At 56.4% G+C, this 24335-nt stretch overlaps 2 protein-coding genes across 2 annotated transcripts; one reads left to right on the forward strand and one right to left on the reverse strand.

Annotated features, from left to right (window-relative positions):
• Positions 1-3531: 3531 nt before the first annotated feature.
• Positions 3532-16138, forward strand: NCLIV_063180 (putative ARID/BRIGHT DNA-binding domain-containing protein; the record flags this gene model as incomplete). Its single annotated transcript, XM_003885869.1, has 13 exons — positions 3532-3765; positions 4249-4859; positions 5143-5243; positions 5500-5561; positions 6145-7011; positions 7257-9448; positions 9527-10316; positions 10553-10727; positions 10975-11102; positions 11515-11617; positions 12131-12339; positions 12735-15440; positions 15824-16138. 13 exons carry the CDS (start codon positions 3532-3534, stop codon positions 16136-16138), a joined length of 8493 nt encoding a protein of 2830 aa, XP_003885918.1.
• A 3254-nt stretch (positions 16139-19392) lies between these two features.
• Positions 19393-21417, reverse strand: NCLIV_063190 (conserved hypothetical protein; the record flags this gene model as incomplete). Its single annotated transcript, XM_003885870.1, has 2 exons — positions 19393-20426; positions 20991-21417. The coding sequence occupies 2 exons, from the start codon at positions 21415-21417 to the stop codon at positions 19393-19395; spliced, it is 1461 nt and encodes a 486-aa protein (XP_003885919.1).
• Positions 21418-24335: the final 2918 nt, after the last annotated feature.

Consider the following 24335-nt stretch of genomic DNA (forward strand, 5'->3'; position numbering starts at 1 on the left):
CCTCTGGTTATCCGTCGATCGTTGCGTGGCGAACGTTCCACAGTCAGACTACACAAACGCCCTCCAGTGGGGTTGCAGCATTGTGTAGCTCAAGGGCATCCACGCGCCGCTCCCCCCCCTACCGTGCAGCTTCCGTAGATTTTCTCTCCCGTTACCCTGAAAACAGCTATATACAGTCACTTGCCTGCCTGTATATCTACATATGAGTGGACAGATACCGATATCTCTACAAACTGTGCCGATGACCACAAAAACCAGTGGACGAGTCGAGAAGCGTTCGCACAACTGCAAACTCTACAGACAGCTGCAGTGTTTTGTGTGGGGCTGAAAGAACGAGATAGCAAAGCCGCACCGAAACAGGAAAAAGAGGCGACTCCCTGAGCTCGTCCACGCAGGTAGGACTACGAAATGCTTTTATCTCGATAACGCCAGCACTGTTCATGCGGCTAGCATCAGGAAAGAGATACAATATCAAAGCGGCATTCGAAGATGCGCAGCGCAGTAGACCTCTGACCCAACAACGGACAACGCATAATAGCACGGCTGCATTCCAGGGGGGGGCCAGGCCTAGACCGGCTGACCGACACTCTACGACGCGCTGGCTTTCTTGTGAAGCGGCAAAACGCGATAATGATGCTCACTGACATACTTTAGACTCACAGTCCCTTCTTCCAGACGCTGCTGTGGGGGCGTTCACCGTCATCGCAAACTGGTCCAGCACCGGCACATTCACGCAGAAGGAAATCTCCCACGATGCGGAGTCATCGAAGAAAGCCGGTAGAAACAATGCTTGTGGATATACATTTGAAATACGCACCCGGACGTCGGAGAGCTCTGCATCTTTTATTTTCACGAGTGTCGTGCGTGCTTTAGCGCAGGGGCCCGTCCCTTACCGCCGCGCTAGAAGGGAAGCGGCAGGCTCCTACAGCTGGCCATCCATGGTGTTCCGTGTTCTGCGCAACCGTGTCAATCTGCAAGCTGTTTCCCCTCCGGAAAGGCGGCAGGCAAATGAGCAGAGCCCGTTATCGCTGGTGAAAGTAAGACGTGAGTCCGTAAGGATGACTATCTTCTGTGCACACCTAGCTAGGCACGTACATCGGACCCAGACGCCTTTTTTGTGTGTGTCCGTACTGTCTTCACACAACGTGCTGACCAGAGATCTGGCGGTATTTTCCATTGATCCAGAAGTGTCTCACTCCATCATATTTCTCCTGAGCCTTTCCAATTAGCTCCTTGCCAAGTTCCGATGAGGCGAATGGCGCTGAGTAGTGTCTATGTTGCCGTGCAGGCCTGCCTATCTACGCGACCAGTTCTTCCTAAGCTTGCGTGTGGACCACAGATGCGTCTGTTAGAGATTCGCAATGCCGGGGAGGGCGGAAACCCGAGGACAGAAGAAAGGATGTGTCAGACTTACGAGGGCAAGTGTTCTTCCCCGGTGTGTTCCCGCCTTCTGCCTACACACCAGGACCCGACGGGAGGGTTGGAGAAAAGATGGCGCTGTCCGTGGATCTCGATGCCAGCAGAGCCAGCGGGGAAATGCCGGTCTCTCAGAAAGCGTCGCTTGCAAGGGGTCTCTGTGGCGAGTTTCGGAGGCAGTTTCTTGGACTCGGGTGGCAAGCAATACCCACAAAAAACGAAGCTTTCCGGCGGTGTGTGCGTTTCTCCGTCTGACCAAGTCACCGCGCGCACGAGCGCCGGATCGCCGGCTACTGCAGCGATTGCGGTGTACGTACACCTGAAAGGAGAGGCTTCTGTTTTCCCGTCGTCTTTTGCCTGCGTGCGGTCAAATTATCTGCCTTTTGTGTGGAGAGTCGACACCTCTCGGCGGAAAAGAAGACCTTGTTTTTCGCACCCATCCCGCGTCCGAAACGTGCGCCATTCTCCAGCTGTCGTCTGCGCCAACCACTGCCCTCGTCGTGGTGGAATCAAGAGGAAGGTGCCCCCATTGACAGCGGTCGTCTGGGTCCCTTCCAGCGGTCGGTTTTTTTACGGTCCAACTGCATGCTGAGCTCGTCTGGTCCAAGAAGTGCTGGAGCATCGAAAAGTCTGTCGCAAATCGTCTCCCGATCTTTGTTTTCCTTTTTATTTTCCCCCACATCCGCGCGCTTAAGGGCGTTTCTTCATCTGTCCAGTGAGGTGAAAGTCGGAGAGATTCGGAATTCTCTCCGCGCCCTGTCACTTGTCGTGGCGCTTTGTCTATCTACGACTGTCTCTTCTTGCCTCCCTCCAGGGGAGCCTCGTGGCTTTTCGACGGGTCTTTCCTGCTTCTACCCGGGATCCGGCGCCCGCGGTTCCCTGCTTCCTCCAGCAGCCACCCCGTGTGGCGTCAGCTCCAGAAACTTGTCCGTACCTTTCCTCTGTCTCCCTTTTCAATGCGCAGTCTCGCCGCTCCCCCCACCACAGTAAGAGTTGTGTACTTCCAAGGGGCCAGACTTGGATTGTTCGCCTTCGCCTGTTTGTCTCATGCAGTCCCTGACTGCATGTTGGCTTCGTCACTGTGTCTTTTCTGGTATATTCGTTCGTATGCCATTCTTCCGATGCTTTTTCTCGGGTCCCCCTCCGAGCCCCGGCAGGTGCGTCGTGGCCTTCTCTTCTCGCGGACCTAAATCGAGACAGAGAGGAAAAAAGAGGGCGAGCGTTGGGTGACTGCTTTCCCCGCGTCAGGTTCTCGGGACCCGCTGTTTGACAAGAAGACCTCCCTTTGTGTCTTTTTCTCCGTCACCCAGGTTTGAGACACTCGCTTACAGTCCAGAGACGCGCCACGTACTAGTCCGTCTCATCGGGCTGTTGATGGCCTCTGTCGTTTCCGTGTCGTGAAGTTTCCCTTCCGGTCCCGGAAGACCCCCATTTGACGGTTGAAGTGCATCATTGCATGCAGAGAAGACAGCAGGAACCACGGTCAGTACCCTGTCCGTGTTCCCGCCTCTCCGTCCTCCGCCGTTTCCTGTCAACATTGAACATATTTACATGTGTATGTGTGTACATGCTTAGGTATAAATATTCAAAAGAAGTGGAGGGCGCACGGTGCATGGCGCAAGCAATTCCACTGTGTTGCGACGCCCTTTCCTGCTTTGCTCGTGTGAACGAGTTCTTGTCTTTGTCACTGCCCCTCCCTTTTTTCAGCGGCTGCGAACGAGCAGATATCTGATCGTCGTCGCGCCAGGCTTTCTGTAGCCTCGCATGGACCGGCCTCTCTCGCCCGCCTCCTGCGATAGGAGGGGGCGGTCCTCTGCTATGGAGTTTTGTTTTCCTCTTTCCTCGACGTGTTGATCTAATCCAATTTGCTTCCCTTCCCGGCATTTTCCTCGAAACGCTGTCTCACCCCCTCTCGTTTCCCCACGTCCAACTCTGTCCTCCGCTTTCGTTGTCTTCATCCAAACCAATTCTCTGTCTCTGCCCGACGGCCGTACCTTGTCGCTTCTCGCCCCTCGCACTTCCGTGGGCTCTCTGCAAGATTGTTTTCCGTGATCGTGTTGCCGTGTGTCTCCTGATCCGACTCTCGTCCTCGCATTCTCTTTTCGCGTTTCCAAGATGGATCGCGACCAGTTCTTAGCGAGCCTCGAAAAGTACCACCTGGAGCGGGGGCACCCGTACGTGCCCGGGCGGCTCTTGGGGCAGAAGGTCGACTTGTATGAAATGTTCATGACGGCGATGAAACAGGGAGGCTTCCCGAGAATCAACAAAAACAACAAATGGGGATATCTCGCGAAGCATCTTCGTCTCGTCCCAAAGGACAAACCGCCATCCGCCCAGGATCTCGAGCAGGTGCGGACGCAGTGCTTAGGCGACGAAAGACATCGTTTCACAACGCACATCTCTGTCTATACGCACGCCTGTTCCTCTTTTCCTGCCCTATGCAACCGTATAATAATTCTTACAGTTAAGCATGTATTTACACGTTAATTCTCCCCAGTCTACCTTTCTGCATACGCTCATCTCTACGGGCACATCTCCATAGCTATATATCTTTATGTATGCCCGTGGAGGACGAGAGGGGAGCAGAGGAAAGTATAAAATGCCGATTCCGTGTTCTTTGTAAATGGGTTCTTCGTTGCCGTGTACAGGTGGGACATCGCCAATGAAAAGGTTTCTACAGAAAAGAGAAACTAGAAATAGGAATAATCAGACGCCGTTATACGGATCGCGAAACCGACCATTTGTGTGTATTCGACAGGGGGGAGTTGATCGGAAGAAAGGGACAGCCACAGACATCGTTCGTGTTTTCTCTCTGTTTCCTCGCTGCTCCAGGTCAAACGCTATTATGTGAAATGGATTCGCCACTTCGAGGGCGAGCGCGTGCCCCAGCACATCAAGAAGGATTTGATTCCTCCAGGAATGGAATTACCTTGCAAGCGAAGCAGCGCTTCTTCCTCGCATACCGCAGGTCTCCCTTCTGGAGCCCGGCCTGCCGGCGGGGCTGCTCTTGGCGCTTCAGCAGCGGCGGGATTTCCCCAAAATGCGAATCTTTTCTTCGACCCCCAAAACCCTCTTGCTGCGTTTTCCTCCGCCTCTCTGCCTTCTCAGAACTTCCTATTTTCGCCGCTCGGCTTGGGTCCCAACGGGGGTCTGGCCGCGAGTCCCTACTTTGGGCTCGCGGGCGCGGGTGTTCCCGGCGCGGCTTCGGGCGCGGAGACACCGCTTCTGGGGCTCCAACAGCAGGGTCTGGCCCTCCCGGGGGCCTCGTTCCTAGGCGCCTCGCCGGCCTACGACGAACAACTCCTCGCCTTGGGAGCAGCGGGGCCGAGAACACGAAACGAAAGGAGACTCGCGCAGCAGTTTGGAAGCACCTCTGGAGCGGGAGGCGCGGCAGGCCTCGGACCGGGAGGCGGAGTGTTGGAAATGAACAGAAAAAGAAGCAAGTGAGACGCCTTAGATTCACTGGCTCGCCCTAGTCAGTCTCGCATTCTCCCTCACACTCCCGTGTGTCTCCCACAGAGTCTAAGGACTAACCAAGGCTCTATCTCTCTTTCTGGATATATATATATATATGTGTATAGTTATATATGCATATATGTGTGTGTCTTGGAGTGCAGAGTTGTGCACCTTCCCTCTTCTTTCCGTATTCTTTTCTTTTCTCCTTATTCCGCGTCCGTTTTGCCGCCGACTCGCGGCCGTTTCGCCTTTCCGGTTTTGGTTCTTTAGGTTTTTCCTCAAATACTCGCCCGAGGCTGTGGCCGAGCGGCGATGGAAGCGGAGACGGCGCGAAGCACTGATTGCGCGCGGTGTCCTTCCACCGGCAGTTGGTGAGAAGCAAGCACGAGGCGTCAAGAGTCGCGAGTGTATACGCACCCCGATCGATGCAGTGTCTCCGTTGCGAGGACGCTGTGCATGTATGATGCATTTATCCGGTTTGGGTGGTCGGGATAAACGCCACGGCAGTCAGGACCAACGAGCAACGAAGAGGTTCACGCGACGGCCCTGTTTCACCCGGATGATCGCATCCGTAGCCAGATACAATTATGTTCCCGTTCGTGTTTGTGTGTGTCTTTATATCTCGAGACAGTTTTTTGTATTTTTGGGTGGACATTGCGGGGTCTGGGGTTTCGTCGCTCTCTGGAATTGTACGTTGATCTTGTTTTTTGGGTGCTGCGTGGTCTGGTCAGACGTCTTTCGTTTGCAGCAGTGCCTGGAGGAGAGACGTTTTGCACCTGCAGACTTCATCTTCGCTCTGAATATTCTCTATCGCCTGTCGAAACCTGATCGGGGCATCTCCATACAGCAGGCAAGTCGCAGGTCCCACGAGTGACCCGCGTACACATACATACATACATACATACATACATACATACATACATACATACATACATATTCACATGCACATAACCGCATTTTCCTTTGTGTAGATGCGTTAGGGATACATAGACCATCTTGTATGAAGGGGGCTATGGATGTGCTAGGATCACCCGAGGGGTGATATCGCTGCTACGTGGGGCGTCGCGAGCTCTGCCCGGTTCAAGCCTGATCTGCCCGGTTCAAGCCTTGGACCAGAACCGGGTGCGTTGTTTGTTCCGTCTCTCTCTCTCTCTCTATATATATATATATATATATATGTATATGTTGTAACATGGATTTGATTTTTTTGCGAGGTGAGGGTGGATGGCGTGGCGCTGTTCCTCTTTGCGCGTGTGTCTTTGTGTTTTGCAGCATCCGGGTCTCGTCGATCAACTTAGCGGGATTCTCACGGAGGCTGCTTTGTCGGCTCACCGTTCTCTTCTTCGTCGTCTCCAGCCTTCTTCGCCAGATTTGCCAGCTTTCTTTCTCTCGATTTTCGATACGGATTTGCCGCCGGCCTCTCGCGTCGCGCTTCTCCACGACCCGATCAGGCCCGCGGATCTTCTCCCGCCTCTCCCCTTCTCTTCTTCGGTCTCCAACTCGCCTGTCTCTGGAGAGGACGGGAAAGACGCGAATCTCCACATCGTCTCTTTGGTCTCGGCCATCTTGAGCAACATCTTGTTCGAAGCTGGGAACGTGAACTTCTTGGCGGGCGTCTCTCGCCAGTGTCTCCTCGACGCCTCGGTTGCGGCTGGGCTGCAAATCGCGCGGGAGCCCAGCGAAGGGGACGGTGCCTCCGACAGCGGCCGAGCTCCGAGAAACACGTCTTCTTTCTGGGAAGAAGTCTGCGCGGCTGCTCGAGGCGCATCGCTTCTCCGAACGGGCGGCCCCGCGGTGGGGAACGCAAACTGCATGGGGCGAGCTTTGGGGGCGCCTGGGGGCAAGGGCCTTCCGACCGCGGTCGCGGCACCGGCTGCCGGCGCTCTGGGGACAGCAGCCGGGGGACTCCTCGGCAGTCCAGGGGAAACGACCGTCAGTCCAGACGGCCTCCTGGTTGCTGAAGGAGGAGGCGGAAGAGAGGCAGAAGAAGAAAGGAGACTGGCGGCGCTGCGGGAAGATGAGAAGCGAATCAAAGGCGAGCCTGCCAGTGGGGAATTCGCGGACGAGGACGACGAAGACGAGGGAAGCGAAGCAGAAGCCGTGGAACTCGAAGAGGAAATTCTTCTAGGACTGTCAGAGGTTCGTTTTTTGTCTGCACGAGCGATTTAGAAGGGTCTTTTTCTGCGAAAAGGCCCTTCTAAATTTCTTCATCGGGATACTGTTTTCCACTTCGACGTTTGGGGGGGGGGGGGGGAGCTCTTCCTCTGCGATCACGTTCTCTGCTATCGTTGCGAGTCTGCTGTCTCTTCCTTAATCTCCTTCCTCCAGATCTGTTGCCGCTGTCTCATTTTCGACGGAGTGCCTGCTCTGCCTTTCCTGTGCAGAAATCCGATATCGCCTTCACGCGCCAATGCCGCATGTTTCGGCGGCCTCCGTCCTTTTCTGGCAGCGGTGAATCGTCGAGTCTCAGTGGAAACGGACTTCTCTTGGGCTCTTTCTCGTCTTCGGGCTTGGGTGGAGGCTCCGTGGGCGGCGGGGCCGGAAGCGTCTCGTCCTCTGGCGCCTTGGGCTCCAGTCTCCTCCTGTCCCTCTCCGGCTCCGGAGGCCTCGGCGGAGCCGGTGGAGACGGGTCGGCGCCGTTCAACAGCAAGGCGCGAGAACAAGAACGACTCGCAGCCCTCGTGAGAGAGCGGACGCTGAAAGGCCTCGCGTCAGCGCTCTTGTCGGCTCTCGACTGCTGTGCGCTTTCTGCGTATGAGGGCGAGCGCTACCTCTCCACTGTCTGTACAGAGACGGCCATGCGGATTTTGGACGCGTTCCTGGTGCGAGAAAAGAAGCAAAAGTACGCGCGCGTCTGCGGAGCGAAGGGCGGCGCGACCTCCCCGCTCGTTTCTCCCGCCGAGGTCGGAGAAAAACGACGAGCAGAGAGTGCCGAGAAAGGGGTCGAGGGCACGGCGAATGTCGAAGAGGAGATGGAGGCGCCTCAGCAGGAAGCAAAGGAGACGCGACGAGGAGACAGCATGGAAACAGAAGATGCCAGCTGTTGTCCTGGAACCTCCGGCGTGTCTGACGGTCCCTGTCTCCTTTTGTCGAATGCGAAGCGAGCGGTCGGAGCTCTCGAAGATGCTCTCGCGGCTGTCGGCGACGAGCACCAGCAAGAGGCGCGAAAGGAGGGCGAAAAGGGGCTCAAAGAAGAAAGTCGGCAGCAAGTCTGTCGCCTCCTGGTGGCTGCAGCGAAGGGCGACGTCGCCCAGCTCCTCCACCTCCTGGTTCAAGAGCAAGCGAGCCTTGTCGCTCTAGAGGAAAGCCGCGCCGCCTCCTTCCTGGCGGCCCTTAAACCGGAAGAGAAGCAAGCTCCAGTCTCTTCTGCCTTCGGTCTCCTCGCAGGTTATGGGGCGGCGAGGAAGGCGACGGCGATTTCCGAGTCGGGCCGCGAGGTGGGTCTGATGCGAGCAGAGGCCGAGGAGCGAGACCGCGACAGCCGGCTCCTGCCTGTGGGGCGCAAAGCTCAAACGGAGACAGAAGAAGCGAATCCGCGGGAGACAGAGGAGACAGGAGACGGGGAGCACGCGGCTGACAGCGGAGAGAGAGACGTTGAAATGGGGGAACGAAGCGGAGATCCTGAACCGTTGCCGAGGTCGAAGCCAGAGAAGTCTCTCGAGCCGTTTTCGTTCCCGCCGTCGTCGGCTGCCAGTGAAGGGGAGTCGCCTCAGACGTCTCACGATCCTGTCTCGCCCCTGTCTCTTTCTGCCGCTCCTGGGAGGGCTGTCTCTTCAGACCTTCCAGGCGGCGACGTGGAGATGACAGCGGCGTCACAGAGCGGTCCTGTCCCGGAGCAGAGTGCTGGCGCCGCACTGGACAGGGAGGGGCGTTTACTCGCTTCCGTCTGCTCGCCCGGAGCGGAAATGCAGTCGGGCCACGAAACGTCTGTCGGTTCGAACGGCCGTCGCGTTTCCACAGCGCCCCTCGTTCACACAGGCCGCGCCGTCGAACAGGCGCTGTGTTCGGGGGAGATGTCGGAGACGCAAAACTTGCTCTTTGGGCGTCCAGTGTCGCTCCTGTCGGCGGAGGCTTCGCCTCTCTTTTCTGCGAGTCTGTTGCGAGCGCACGCGAACGGCAAGGGCGAGGACGACGGTGTCAGCGGGTTCGCCTCCAGTTCTCTGTGTGGGTGTCGAACGCCGCCCACTTCGCATCTCGGCGAGGAGGTACAGAACGCGCGCGAGAGCGACTGCGAGGGGCGTGCGCGTCTGGAGGCGCGAGAGCAGAGAGAGGGCGAGGCTGGACAGGACGCACGAGAGGAGGACGGGGCGTCGGCGGCTGCGCCTCTGCTTCTCGGGCACCTGGGCGTAGACACTTTGGAGTTTGTCTTCGATTTCGCCTCCTTCCTCGCCCCTGGGTCGAGCCGGGAAGCCGCGAGAAAGCTGATGCAGTCGCTGGCGAGAGAGAGCGTTGCTGCCTCTTCGCTGGTGGCGCAGAACCCCGCCGTCCAGCAGTTTGTCTCGGACCTGGGCGTGTTGCCTGGGAAGCCTGACGTGAACGCGGCTTCGTCAAGGGAAGACCGGAGCGGGAAGGGGGCGTACGTGAAGAAGAAGGGTCGGACTCTCTTTGCAGGCGGGAGACAGAACGCGTTTTCGCTCGACGCGTTTGTCTGCAGTGAACTGTGCAAGGCGGTCCAAGCCGTGCAGCGCGTCTTCGACGCGACTCCGGCGTCCCGAATCAAGCAGCATGCGTTCTACCGCCACGTCTCTCGAATCCTCCAGTCCCTGCTCTCCTTCTCGTCTTCGTCCCTCGGTCAGGCGCCTGCGACGTGGCAGCGCCCGCACAGTCTGGCTGCATTTCTTCTCTCTCTGCAGCTGCTCATGCTCGGTGAACCGCGCGTCCTCGGGAAGGCTCTGGAGCCGATATACTCGCGGGTCGTCGCTGCGTCGTCGCTGCTCCTGCCTGCGGAAAAAACGGAGCTAGCGAGTTCGTCGACGCGGGCTCGGGGGAGCTCTGGAGGCGGAGACGGCAAGGGGCCGCACGAGCGCGGAGCCGAGAACGGGGCAACGAGCTCTGGAGGCGAGGAAAGAAGGGGCGAGGAGACGAGGCCCGAGGCGAGGCGCAGCGGGGAGACAGAGAGACAGGAGGGGGAGAAGGCGGAGAGCGAGAGGGGCGAAGCGGAGGGCGGGAAAGGGGAAGACGGAGAGAAGCGACAGGGAGAGAAAGCGGACGGCGAGCCAGAGAGGGGTGGTGCGTTGGAGAAAAAGTCTGTCGTGCCGAAACCGAAGAATGCGGATGAAAATTCAAAGAGCCAAGAGCAAGAGAAGGAAGACGAAGATCTCGCAAACACCGAACACATTCGCCTGGTCGGGTGGGAGAAGTTGAAGGGTCAAATCGACAAACTGGGCCCGCAGCTTGAGACTGGCATTGCAATCGTGAAGGCCTTTACTGCACTCGTTGCCTTGGTAGGCACCTCGATGGGGCAAGAGCGCACGAAGTGGCGAGAAGAGAGAAAAACCTTCCCTTTCCCGTTCCCTGTTTCTGCTTTGAACCCAACTTCGGACTCCTGCGTATGACGAGCTTTTTCTGGGTGGACTCTCCCTGTTGTTCTGCTCCCCTTGTTCGTCTCTTCTTCCTCCCCGGGCTGCACGTGCACGCTCGTCTTCCCTGCGATGTTCTGACTGCTGTGCGTTCTTTGCAGCTGCCGCCGCCGCCCTCGCCTGCACTGTTTCCTTCCTCCACTTCTCTCCTCTACCGAGATGCTCCCCAGTCGTCGTGGGTGGCTCTTTCCTTCGTCTCCGCAGTCGCGCGTTTTCTGCGATCCCTTCAAGAAATATCTCACACGCGCATTCCCCGCGTTCTCCAGTGTGCCGCAGGTCCGTCCCCTTTCTCCCCCTTCCGAGATCCGTAGCACACATGTGCGTTTCGATGTGCGTTTGTGCGTGTGCACTTTTGCTTTTTTTTGTCGACGTAGGAGTGTATTTTCGGGTGCAGTCACGTTGGCTTTTGTCGCTGCGTGCTGCTGCTCGCGTTCGTCTGCCTTCATCTCTCAGTTGGCGTGCACGCTGCGTTTGCGACAACCCGTCAAGATGTTGGCTTTCCCGCCCCCTCTCGATTTCGCAGTGCAGCGTTCTTTCGAATTTCGAGTCTTTGATTTGCGACGCTTCGGTGTGTGCGACGGCCGACCAGGCCTCCACTTTCTTCAGGCTGTCTCCGAGTTCGCCGCGCAGATGCTCCTCTTTCGCCAGACTGTAAGTTTGAACAGAAAGGCGGATTCCGTTATGCGCGTGGACGCATTCATCGCGGGAGGTCCGAGGACCTTCAAAGGGAAGACGCGGCGACAGATGCAACCGGGACGCGGCGGGGGAGCGGAAGCCAGTGGACTGGCAGGAGAGGATCTGCGAGAGCAGGGAAGAGAAAACACAAATGCGGGGAGAAAAACGAGACTCGGAGAGGAGGCGACGGACACGCATGGCGAACAAAGGGGACGGAGATCGTGGGGGCGATGAAGGACAACGAAAAAAAGAACGGGAAAGACGAGGCTTGACGTGACGCGTTTCTCTGCGCGTCTCGCGGACATAACAGAGCAGCTACCCAAGAGGTGGTTTTCGACAGTCACAACTTCTTTTCTCGTCTCCTTTCTTGGAATGGACTCTGCTTCAGGCGATCTATGCCCACCTCGAAATCTTCCTCTCGGTCGCCTCAGCCATTCTGGAGCTCGAAGTCTCGGTGCCGTCCATCCAACTCCCTCGTATCCTCGTCAAAGGTGCTATCTCCACGCCTGTACCCATGCTCACTCGCGACGACAGAAGCTTGTGCATATACTGATATACCTATCTGCAGATATATATAAATATATGTATGTATACATATGAATGAGTGCGAGTTGTGAGGCATACTCGCATTTCTCCGTCAACCTATACACATATTTGTATATATGTGTGCGTGCATGGCCTCTCTGTGCTGTGAGATGCATAATGGTGTTTAGATTAGGGTGGGGGGGGGGGGGGGGCCGGAGGCTCGGCAGATGGAGATGGACTTCCAGAGTGATATGCAGACATGCGTAGGTTGGCAGGTTGCTCGGCAGATAATCACGTATAGAGCCGTGGGGCAGCGCAAAGGTCCAGGACAAATGCCTCAGGACCGAAAGATATAATGGTTGTATATCCTCACTGTCGTCTCCACATTGGCGTATAGCATATGCATATACATATGTACAAATATGTCCGTATTTCGTTTGCGCATGAGTGCTGTGTGTTGATGTTGTGTTGTGCTTCAGCCTGCCTCGCAGTGGTGTATTTAGCAGCAGACGGCCCCGCCGAGGCGCTCTGCGAGGTTCTCGAGTGTCTCGGCAGAGCTCACGAAGGCCAGCCGAGCAGCGAGATGTCCTCCCGCCAACGCCGAGGCAGGAGACCGTCGCCGGCGGCCGTGGAAGCCGCAGCAAAGCTGTTCATTACGCCACTCCTTCGTTTTCTTAAATTCCGAATGGTTCGTCACCCCTTCTCTCTCTCGTTACATGTATATAAGCATATATATATATATATATATATACATGTATACACACATATGCGTACGTGTATATTTATGTTGCTGCTCTCCAGTCTGTTGCTCTGGCTCCTCGCTGCCCTGCGTTGCTTTCTCCTTCCCTGTATCTCTTTTTGTGTTTTGTTTTTGCCCACTCTGATGCCGGTCCCCCCCCCCCCCCCCCTTCAGGTGTCTGGGGTTTCTTTCCGCGTTCTGTTTTCGCCAGGTCGATTGTCGGGTGCGTTGCTCTTTTTTTGTGTCGCCCGCCTCGTGGCCTGTCTTGCCGCGGTGGTCTCTGTCCGCTAGGAACTCTGGATGGTATCTCCTGCGCTTTTTCCCGAGTGTCCGTTTCTCTGCAGCAACGGGACGTGAGGCTGCAGTCGCGAAGCGAGTTGGCCGATCCTCTCGCTCCCTCAACGGCGCTGTTCGACTCGGAAGCGAACCGTCGGCTAGTGTCGCCGGCGTGTCCCAGTCCGTTTGCGACCGTGATTCCTCACTACTTTGTTTCCTGTTCGAAGGGCACGGTGTCTCTCGAGAAGAGCCGTGGCGGATGGTTCTATTCGCAGTTCATTGGAGCCATCGACGCGGTTCCCGACGAGGCGCTGTGGCAGGATAAAGCGCGGGGTGTGCATGCGAAGGCCGCCGAGACGCTGCCTGAGCCCAGATCGCCGCTCGAGGCGGGCGCACATCCCCCGGGAACTGCCGCGCAGAAGGGCGAGGAACCGCGACTTGGAGCGGCGGCGCTCGCGCCTTCTGAGGGAGACGGTCGCGAAATGAAGCGGCGGCGAACGGGCGAAGAAGAAAGGGAGAAGGAAGCCTACAGGCGGTCCGCGCAGGTGATAGCCGAGTGTGTCTTCCCTTTCTTTCTGCCCGAGGCAGAGACGGCGCGAGAGAAGGAAGAGAACCCGACACCAGGGAGACACGCGGACGAAGAGACTGGCGAGCAGGCGACAGAATTCCAAGGTCGAACGGCGGAGGCCGAAGATCATCCGACGGGGAAGAAGACCTCGGACAGCAGCGACGGCATCGGCGCCGTGGCGATTTTCTTGGGTGAAGACGGCGCGAAGGGACCGGAAAGCGAGCGCGCGAAGGCTCAGCCCCCGGAGTTGAGCGAGGGGTCCACAAGCATCGCTACCCAGGGCGCGACGACGCGTGTCGGAGAAAGTTCCGATCCGGGGCGAGGCCTCTCACGCGAGAAGGAACCGCAGACTCCTCTGTCTTCTCTCCTGCCTGGCGAGAAGGAGCGAGAGGACGCGAGCGACGTCGAAGCGCGAGAAGACGATCGCGAGGAGAGCGCGGGTCCAGCGCCGCTGTTCGGCCAAGACGAAACTCACGGGGCGCCGCAGCCTTCCCAGAATCGGGAGGAAGATGGTCGTGGTGGTTCTGCGCCGTCTTCGTTTTACCCGAACACTTCAGGGTACTACCCAGCAGGCACCCCCAGCCAGGGCGATCCAAGCGCAGGCTCATCGTACCCCTCGTCGTTCTACTACTCTTCGGACCAGCACAGCGCGTCGACGACGCCAGGCATGTGGCAACAGGCAAACGTCTCGATGGAGAGCATGGGTGCCAGCCAAGGCCACTCGGGGTACCCTGGCTCGTTTGCGGCTCCGGGGTTCGGATCTTCTGCGCCCGTGGCCGGCCGGGGCGACCAGCAAGGCCAGTGGATGGCAATGCATCCGGGGACCTCGCCGCAGCAGCACTACTCGAGTCCGTACTTCCCCGAAAACTACTACTCTTCCTCGTCCTCTTGGCGCCAGCAGCAGTGGCTCCAGTGGCAGCACGAGCAACAGCGCGCCGTGGCTCGGCAGGTGTGTGGGGCGGGGCCGGCGGCGAGCCCCGGAGGAGACAGTTCCTTCTTTCCGCCTGCGTACCCCCACATGATGCACACGCAGCAGCCTGTCCAGCAGCAGTGGGGCGGGACCATGTACGCGGGAGGTTGGCAACCCGGCTCGGCCGAGAGCGGGGAAACGCAGTTCTTCGGGGATGTGAACGGCGCAGGTGTCTCCGGGCACGGGTCGGGCTCCCTGCAACGGGCCCCCGGCACCGTCCCCTCTGGGCGCGCGGGGACCGAAGGCGAAGACGCCCAGGTCGCGTGGCAACCGAACGTCCCTCACATGCCGCGAGACAGCCAAGAGAGCGCGGGGCTGGCCGGGCGCCCTGGCGAGGCGTCAGCTGGAGGGCGGTACGGCGCACACAAGGGCGAGAGGCTTCCCGAGCCGCCGCGGGGCATGGCGTCGTCTTCTCACCGCAGTCCCCACCCCGGGGCCTCGAACTTCCCACCAGAGGCGGGGGCCGACGGGGAGGGCGGAGTGTATCCTCGCGACCTCGGAGGGTCCGCGACTGCAGACTCCACAAGGCCTTCGCATCCAAACCTGCATATGGCGAGTGGACAACCCAGCGACAGACTTCAGATGCCGCCAGGCTACCCGTCCTCGGGCGCCTCCGCGGCCCCAGGCAGTGGCGCGGGGCCTCTTCCTGCGTCTTTCCTGCCGCGCCCGTGTGGGGCTGCTCAGGAGCGAGGCGAGAGGACCAGGGAGACGCACGGCGAAGCGGCAAGCGGGGCGAAGGATGGCCTAGGGGGGGACGCGTACGAGCCGGGCTATCCACCGACTCAGGGCGACGCCGTGCATGCGTATCTGCGGCGAGGCGAGACGGGCGGCTGCCGGCAGACGTCTGTCGCTGGAGCCCGAAGCAAAGACGAGGAAAGACGAAGCGAACGAGAAGAAAGAGAAGACGAAGGAACAGCGGCGGGAGGTCGCCCAGGGTCGCCGTGTCCCGGCGCAGAAGGCAAGGAAAGTTCGAAGGCATCTGGGCGTCCTGCGTTTGCGCATGCAGCGGCGGGTGCGAGTGGCGGAAACGCAAAGAAGAAGACCGTGAAGAAGGACGACGCCAAGACAGCCACAGACGGCATGTCAGCTGCAGCCGTGGCTGCCGCAGTGGCGTTCGGCGACGAAGAAGCGAAAGTCGACGAAGACGTCCTTGTCGGCGTCAGCGCGCTGCTCCTCCTCGCGTCCAACTCCCTGACCGTGCCTCTCCTCAGACCCCATCTGCCGACGATCACGGAAGTGAGAATTCACGAGCAGAAAAAGCACAAATGGTCATGTGCCGGGAGTGCGATGGCGCGGGCGGGAAGGAGACGGGAAGGGGGAGGGGGGGATCATTCTAGCTCGCCGCCAAGAAACGCATGTGAAGTGGAGACGCGTAGCCAACAGTTGAGAGCCATCTGTCCGTATTCCGAAATAGAAATAGAGATCCTTGTCAAGACGCGGCGTTTGTCAAGATCGGGGACGTAATGTGTTCACAAAGGGTACAGTCGTGGCGTGTTTCCGAGCTAATGAGCATTTATCATTGAGAAGAAACCTAGAAACACCTAAATGTATGTGTGATTATAAAAACCATGGCTTTTGAAGAGATATTGGATTTTCAGTGTCATTCGCTTTGTTTGCAGCTTGCGTGGTACAAGACGACGGCAAGCAGTTCTCTGTTCTCGGTGGTGCAAGAGTTGCTGTCGGCTGTCCGTGACGCCCCGCCCGTCCATCTGCGAGGCTTCCGAGACGGCGCAGCGTACTTCCCGTCTTCGTGTGTGGTGAAGGAAGAGGCCGAGAAAGCAGACGAAGAGGCAAAAGGCGAGGAAGCAAGAAAGGCGCGAATCTCCGAGGAATTCGCAAAGCTAGGCAGCTCGCAGGATCTTCTCTGTGTGCGCAAAGTCGGCCAGGGGGGGAGGCTCCTGCGCGTGCCGGAGACGATCGAGATGCGAGGGTGATTGTCTTCTTGGGAACAAGAGAGAAAAAGAAAGAGGACAAGCTGTCTCTGTCGCGAACTGAGATCAGGAAACCCGCACGCCGCCTGCAGGAAGAAGGGGACTTGTAGCTGAGAGGCAGATACGCTTGGGTGTGGGGAAGTTGGGATTTTTTCTCAGTTTTTTTCCAGCATGTCCTCGGAGAGAGGGTGTCTTCTGACGAGTGTCGTACTTCTCCCTATGGAGAAACCCTCTTGGGGGGTGCCGAGAAGGTGGAAGCCTGTATGTGTGTTCCTTTCCTCAAAAGATGGAAAAGGAGACGAGTTTGGCCGATTGGTTGTCCCGGTCTCCTGCCCCCCAAGCAGCTTCGTGCTTCCTTTTTGCGAGAGCTGTTCTTCCTTCATCTCGCGCTTTCTTCGCTGCAAAGGCCACACGGTGTACGACTGCCTCCACTGTCTCTTCTCCCCTCGAGTCGCGTCTCGTTGCGGCCTTTCGCGTGGGGCGAGCGGGGCGTGTTTGGGCATTTGACGCCGGTCGGCAGGCGCCTGTGTCGGTTTTCCTGAGTCTTCCGGTTTTTCGCGTTTCCCCCGCACTTTGCCACAACCTGCGGTGAACGGTACTCCACACAGGTTGGGTGCACACTTTTGTGCGCCCCTCGCGCGGCAGCGGGAAACAGGAACTTGCACACATCTGGAGTGCGGAGAAGACGGCGGTTTCTCAGTTTTCTTCCTTTTTCCTCAGTGCCAAAGTCGTGAAGCCGCATGTGGCTGGTGGGCAGGCGTTGCTCAGCAGCAGCAATTTCTGTGCGCTTTTCTCGCAGGAGAGGTGACCAAACAGAGCTTTTCCCCCGCTCAAACGCCAACTGACTAGGCAGGATGGGAGCGCAGAGGGTCGTATACGCAGGTCGTGGAAATTGTACTTTTTGGCATCGAGGACAGCAGCGCGAGCCGAGCACAAATGGAGACGTTTCAGAGTGTTGAGAGCACAGAGCCGAAACAGTCCTTTTAGAGTAGGACAGGCACTTCTCTTTTGTTTCTTCTGTCCAGACTTAACTCAGAAGAAGCAAGCAGGGTGATACGTACACGCAAAAGAATTCGAGATCCGGTGACCAGCAGCCCAAACACGCACGCATCGTCGCTGATACAGGCGAGCACTTGTTTTTCTGGGTGTCTTTGCCTCGTCGTCTCTGAGACAGTGGATCGTGATTGGTTGGAAGAACGTCCCGCTTGAGAGAGGAGGAAAGCGACAACAGATAAAAGGGCGGGGGAGAGGAAACGTTTCACACGAAAGAGCGGAAGAAAGAGAAATGGAAGGACAGAGTGTGTTCTTGGAGGAAGATCAGACATGTCCACAGAGCGCCTTCATTTCTGGTGCGTAGAGGAGGTAAACAGGGAAAAACTCAGGGAGTGCGTTTCCCGGCTGTTCGTGTGAACAAGCACCTGCCGACAAAGGAAAACAGAGAACGGGAGATATAAAGGGGACACGCAGGCCAGGTGTGACGAGAGGACACACGCCGATCTCCATTTCAGCGGACCCAATGCCTGTTCAGAAGGCGAAGAGTGGAAACTGATGAAAGGAAGTGTCGCTCCCACTTCCTCCAGGCTTTCTCTAAATCCTCGGGCAACCACACACCCGTGTAGCTGGGTCCGAAGAGCCTTTTCGTCGCTGCTGTGGTAGCTTTGTCGGTGACGAATGCGAGGAGCGACATGTGTGTGTTAAGCGCGGGAGGATGAGAGCCCAGTTACGGTGTGGTGTGTAGCGGGACATCAAGAAGCAAACATATGTGATGCGTCCATCGCGGAAACTCGTCGTCTGCGGAAAACGCCGAGGTGTGATTCTTCGACTCTGGTTATGCGAGAACGCCAGAGGACAGAGTCGCTATACCTCAGAGACGAACTAAGACTGTGCTCTGGCGATGCCTCTCGGCAACGCACACTTCTTTCTTCTGTGAAACTTTTAAAAGGGCGATTGCTGCCTGTGATCTGCATCTTAAAAACGTTTTCATTCGCACTCAACGTGCTCTTTGACGGGAGTAAGACTGACCCCAGTGAACAGAGATCTTGAATTGCTTTTTGTGAGATCTCCAACTGCGCGTGCCCTTGCTACAAATCGGTTCCCCTCCTCACAAGCAGTGAGAAGAAAAGAAAAGACAAAGGAAAGCAAAGGGCGAAAGGCAGGAGGGAGGCAGTTATCTGGGCTCCGATATCATGTTCTGTTGGTTCACAAAGTCCTTCTACAGGGACAACGAAGACCCAGAAAACGAGATGGGGAACGGCACGCACCGCCTTCCACAGAGGCGTTCAGCGGTTCCTTTCCGCCTCTCCACAAACTCGTCCCCCGTGTTCTTCCTCGCTTCTCGACAAAGAAGGCTGCATCTTTGCAGAAAACCCCATGGACACCAATTCATGAGAGAAAATTTGTCCCCTGCTTTCCCAACTTGGTTATTTCTTGTGGGATTTGATCTTGGCCCCCGGCAGTCCAGAAGACAAAAAGCAATCGGAAAGATACGGAGACTTCACGAAACGCACGAATCACAGGCAAAAAAACTCCAAGCCGCTTTGTTCCCCTCGCTTGTCGCAGGGAGCCAGGTTCGGCAGCAAACGGCACCGAAACACACTGGAAAATAGAAGAATCGAAGAGAGAAATCCTGAACAGGGGGATAGAGAAAAGAAGAGAACGAGGGGAAAAATGGAGCGGAGGAAGAAGAGCAGGACAGAAGGGGATACGACTCAACCTCCCTTTTTGTAGGCGCCGCCCTCCCCCTCGTCCGCGTAACGACGGCTATAATAAAGTCCCACGACTGAGCGGGAAGACAATCTCTCCGTGTTTCGATTTGAAGTCTGAAGTTCTGGCTATTGCGGATCATTTGTACAGTGCCAATGTTTACATCTAAGGCGATAAGAACAGTCCGCTGAGAAGAGGAGAAAAAGAGGAGTCGACGCCTTGCGCTCGCGGGGAACGCGGCGCGCCGATCCTCGTAGCCTTTATGCAGCGAACGGCCAGGGAAGAAACAAGACAATAGCGTTTTGCTTCCTGTGTTTCTTTCATTTCACTTACGACATATCGCTTACAAACGGGTAGGAAAACACAGGATACGCCAATGTAAATAGGTCTGTATCAATTAAAAAGCGTAGCGACTACGTATGAAAACCCGGAAGATACATAGATGAATATACTTATCCATAGGTATATATATATATATATATATATATTCAAGTATACTGTACAGTTTTTTCCAGAGCAAAGACGATTTTGAGGGGAGCCACGGTCCCCCGTGTTTATGAGTGCACAAAAAGGAGTCGATGCCGTTCCTGGCATGCGTCTTCAATCGTTAGCGGTTTCTCTTTTCCGGTGACAACATTCCGAAAGTGGTGGTAGCCGAAGGAGAAGAGCATGCAGACCATGCTGAGAAGGGTGGTGAAGGCGAGCAGGAGTGTCAGGTAGGATTGTCGCTTTGTTCGTTTGAGCGCCTTTGTGACGCACATGAGACCGACGGCCCCGGCGGCGGCAGCGACGAGGAAGAAGTTTATCGAATCTTCAAAGTTCAGTCTGCCCAGCGTCGCGTATTGCAGCGCATTTGCGGAAGAAGTGAAAAAAATCATAAAGTTCGCCGTCGTCACAGCCGACAGCGAGTTGAGACCGATTTCCAGGAGCAACGGCCCCTTGATTAACCCGCCGCCGATTCCGAGAGAGCCGGCGGCGACCCCAGCCAGGAGCGACAAAAATGGATAGAGAACGACCGTACGCGCTGAGACCCAGCCGAGGCCGCCGTGCTCCACGTCTTCATCTCGAATTCCCAGCTGTTCTCTCCGTCGCTTCGACTTGAGCAGCCAGCGCGCGTAGAGCGCGGTCGCAAAGACGTGGAAGGAAATGAGGAAGAAAATCAGAGCCTGCTGCCAGGGTTCGCCGCATACCACCGCAATCGGGCCTCCGGCGCCGAGGAGACACAGGGTATTGACCGCCACGTCGAAAATCAGGTACGCCAGACTTATCCAGGACGGGTGACGCTTCGCCTCCAAGAGCTCTTTTCTCTCCCTCACGAGGACCGCATTTTCGTCCGGAGACGCCGGAAGAAGCGCCTCGCCCTTCGCAGCCAGCTGGGGCCTCCTGTCTCCAGAATCATCCGGAAGCGGGTCCAGCAGCACTTGCGGTGTCTCCATCATTTCTGCTAGCGAAGAGACCGCAAGGAAGTTCCCGGTACACACAGGCACCGTCGAACGCGGCTCGTCGCCGGCCAACAGAGACGATGTCTCTTCTTCTCCTTCGCGATCCCATGCAGACAGAGGCTGCCGATCCATCGGGGAAAGACGGGCTGCCAAGAGACATGCACACACAGAGGCGGCGTCATGCGAGACACGAAGAGGAAGAAAAAGGACCCGTGTATCCAGAACGAGGAAGGGATAAAACCTCCAAATAGGTGAAGAAGATCGACTTCCAGAGGCGAGAGACGCAGAAAATTTCATAAAACGGGTGTGTCCACAGATGCTGCTTATCTATATCCAGAAAAACCAGGGAAGGAATACACTTCGAGTAGGCTGCCTTGCCCACCTTGTATACCTTAGAAAATGTCTCTCCCGCGCCTCTGCAGAAAACAGCTGAACCCCGTGCACGTGAAGGCAATCTTGTTTCACTGTGTGACTCCTCCTATTGCCTTGCCTCTGTCAGAAGTGGAAAAGATCAGGGCGTCGTGACACACTCAACACATAAGTTTGTATATCCAACGACATCGATAGATAGAGAGATCGGGATAAAGACAGAGACAGATGAACGCGGATAAACACCGGGGGGGGGCCGTTATCCTCGTGGTATTCTGTTTCGCTGTTCGCACGTTTCTCCTGTGTCCTGATTGCTCTTTGTCCTCCACGTGAGGCCTTACCGGCTCTCTCGGCGAGGAGGCGCGACTCCGTTTGGTACTGGATAATTCCTCGTCGGGTGGTTTTATAGGTCGTGAAGGAGAGCACGACGACGAGACAGCAAATGATTTGAATATCGCTCATGACGATGTTGAGGAGGACTCCCAGCACGCCTCCCATGAGTGTGAAGGGCTCGAGAATGGCAGCCAATTCGTACGAGATGAGGAGCAAGTTGCCCGACGGCTGCTTGCGCCCCAGATTGAAAAGAACGGAGACCAAGCAAGCTCCGAAAATCGTTACTTTGGACAGAGGAACCGCTTTGTGCACATCTCGGAGAGCCACCACGTACCCTGGTATGTAGAGCGCTCCACCTCCAGTCCCGGCCGCAGCGGCAAGCATGGCAGCCATGAAGATACAGCAAGACAAAACAGAGCGGACCCAGATCTCCATTGTGTCTACAAAAGGTGGAAGAAGAGGAGTCAGATAATGACGCGAACGAAATGAGAGGCGGCGGACCGACGGGGACCAGGCGTCGGGAGAGCGAAGATGTGAAAGCGAAAGAGAAGAGGCTGGACGTAGATACAGCGTCTCGTTATAAGAGGAGACAGGTGTATCCCACACCGACAAGGGCTCTTTTAGGTAATCGATTGATACTCCATAGTGCGAAGCCGGCGTTGATCATAATCTGTTGTACGACGATCTGAAACCAGGTTTGTTTTTTGGAGAAGAAGACGAGGAAACGAATACGATCGTAGAAAAAAGAACAAGAACGTGTTGTCACATTCTCTTTCCTTTTGTGCGCCAGGGCAGTTCGGTTTCGCGTTTCGGTTCCTTTCAGCGCACACAGAAGGAAGAGAACAATACGGAAGGACCAGTCGTGAAGGCCTTCTCGTCTGTCTCTAAGCGCCGCATGTGTCCGTCCAGCAGCGAAGCGAGGAGGAGAAGAAAAGGCACCAATTAAAAGCTCCACTTCGATGTCCTCCACCTCACCTCTCTCTCCTAGTTCGCTGCAGATTTTTATTTCAGAACGGAAGGGGTAATAAAGGTGGAGCCACGGACAGGCGCCGCTCCGGTTGGCTAAGCGGGCGCACGAAATAACGGAGACTTATGGAAGCGGGAGAAAGCGGAAGACAGAAAAAAAATGGAGAGAAGAAACAAGAATGAGGCAGGGGACAGGGGAGACAGACAAGGAGAAGACAATCTAAGCCAATTTCTCGTGGCCGTCCGACGAGGCAGATTTCCCTTCGCGCCGCGTTACGGGCGACAGATCGTTACGAAGTTCGAAAGATGGTAAGACGCAACGCAATATGAGAGCATGAAGGGCAGAAATCCTGGAAACAACGACTGCCTATGTGGGACTAGGTGAAATGCTTCCCTCAAGATTTCTTTCGGTCGGAGAGTGCCGGAGCCGTCGATAACGGCGCCCGTCACAGCGCGAGGCAACGGAGAGCCGCACGAACCAAAGAAAAACCGACAAAATCAGGGAAAAGCCGCACACTGGGCTGATTCAATATAAACACAAGAGAATGAGAATGGGGCTTTCAAGCTTGGGAGGAAAATTCCCGAGGAACCGCACATGCGAAGACGAGGAGAAAGCCATGGCGGCGACGAACCCGCGCAGAAAGGTCGGCAGTTGACCGATGAAAAAGCGTCCACTATTCGCGCCGTGTTTACGCTGGCTTTCACCAATCTTTAAGACGATGCCCAAGGCAGAAAGAACCACTGTTTTCGCTTGGAAACTCCGCAATCACTCAACGGCGGACGCGGCGAACTTGCCCGAACTTCCCATTTGTTCAGCGCTCGTGAGCACAGACAACACTAGCTGCAGTATTCATCTCGTCCCCTCCTGTGTTCGCGCTGACTGCTAGCCACCGAGCCTGTCTCCGTCTGGGTTGTGTCTCTAGTTGAGCGCCGTCGACCAGGCGGGATGAAGGAACGGGACTGCAATTTTCATGGAAAAGAAAGGCATTTACAACGTGGAACTTTTCGCTTGACCCTCCGGCAAAAGGCAAAAGAAGCCGTCTGCTGCCTGAAAACCTTTTGCCGCGCGCCACGCCCGCCTGGCTCTCGATTCGCCGCACGTGGTGGCTCTGACGTTCGCAGGCACGAAGACATGCCCAAGTTATGCGAGTTTTCACCTTTAATGCGACACCTACGTTTGCCCCCCTCGCGCTGCTCAGCGAGTCTGATAGATGTTCCGTGCAACGTGCAAATCCAGAAGTCTGCTCGTCAGCAGCAGGCGCTGGCAGTCAAATTCAGGGAACAAAACTGCGTGACTCCAACGAAGGTTCTAACAAGGTGAGGCGCCAAGAGCAGGATCGCAGCGTTTCAAACGAATCACACGTTGTGTTTCGGCAACTTTGGCCGAACGCTGAAACAGAGGTCCACGTGTTGAAGATTTTTACCGACACCTCACTGGCAGTTGCGACGGGAGGCGTGGGGCGTGAAGTTCGGCATCTGGTTCCGCTAGACGGAGTGGCACGCTCTCCTTCATTCCGCGTTTCGGTCACTTTCTTGTTCAGGAAGGACACTTGTATCACTTGAGGTGCTCTCGGCTTCATGGTTCGCCGCAGCGAATCAGACGCGTTGTCTAGACACCTCAGCGCTGAACATTTAGGAAACAAAAACACACAAATTCCCAGGTTGTCGGGTGGGACCTGAATATCCCCCCGTTTGCCTGTCAAGCAGGACAGTCGTTCGTTTTTGGAAACCTGTGTCGCCAGGCATCTACAGGACGGAGAGGGCGGCTCCCAGGTAGAAGCATCCTAGAAAATTACTCGAGACGGCACGGTTACACTACGGAAACCAGAAGCGGGCAGGGTTACGTGAATGCATCAAGAAGTGTGGATCTTTGCCTAGCAGACAGATGCAATCTGCATGCTCGGAAAACGTGTGGACAGGACCCTTACGACGGCATTCTACTCGGCTAGCACGCCTGGTGCTCTGTTGACTCTGTGGAGTCGTCGATATGCATTCGCGTGGGTCCATCCACACCCTTGTTCATGCTTCCCCTCCAGTGGCTGACCAATGCTCTCCGGTTTTCGATCCACATCCAGATGCGGTGAGTGCCCCGAAGGACAACCGCCGACGGAAAACAGCTAAAAACGACAGTGCATGTTCTGAACTCAACAAAAGCTGCCAATTTGTGTTGTACTGTGCGCTGTTTTGAAATGCGTGGCTTTCCGAGGCCTCCACTGGGTAGATAACAATGCCATTCACCGTCCTCTCTGCTGCTCGGAATGTACGAGCTCTGATTCGGCCCTTTATTGCAACACAGCGACCCATAGAAGCGTTTTTAACCGTCGAGTTTCAGATGTTGTTGCGTTCGCAAAGTAGAAGAGCACTGAGTAAACCTCAAATGTATGTAT

Source organism: Neospora caninum, chromosome XII, assembly GCF_000208865.1.
Source record: "Neospora caninum Liverpool complete genome, chromosome XII".
In the NCBI taxonomy this organism is placed as follows: domain Eukaryota; phylum Apicomplexa; class Conoidasida; order Eucoccidiorida; family Sarcocystidae; genus Neospora; species Neospora caninum.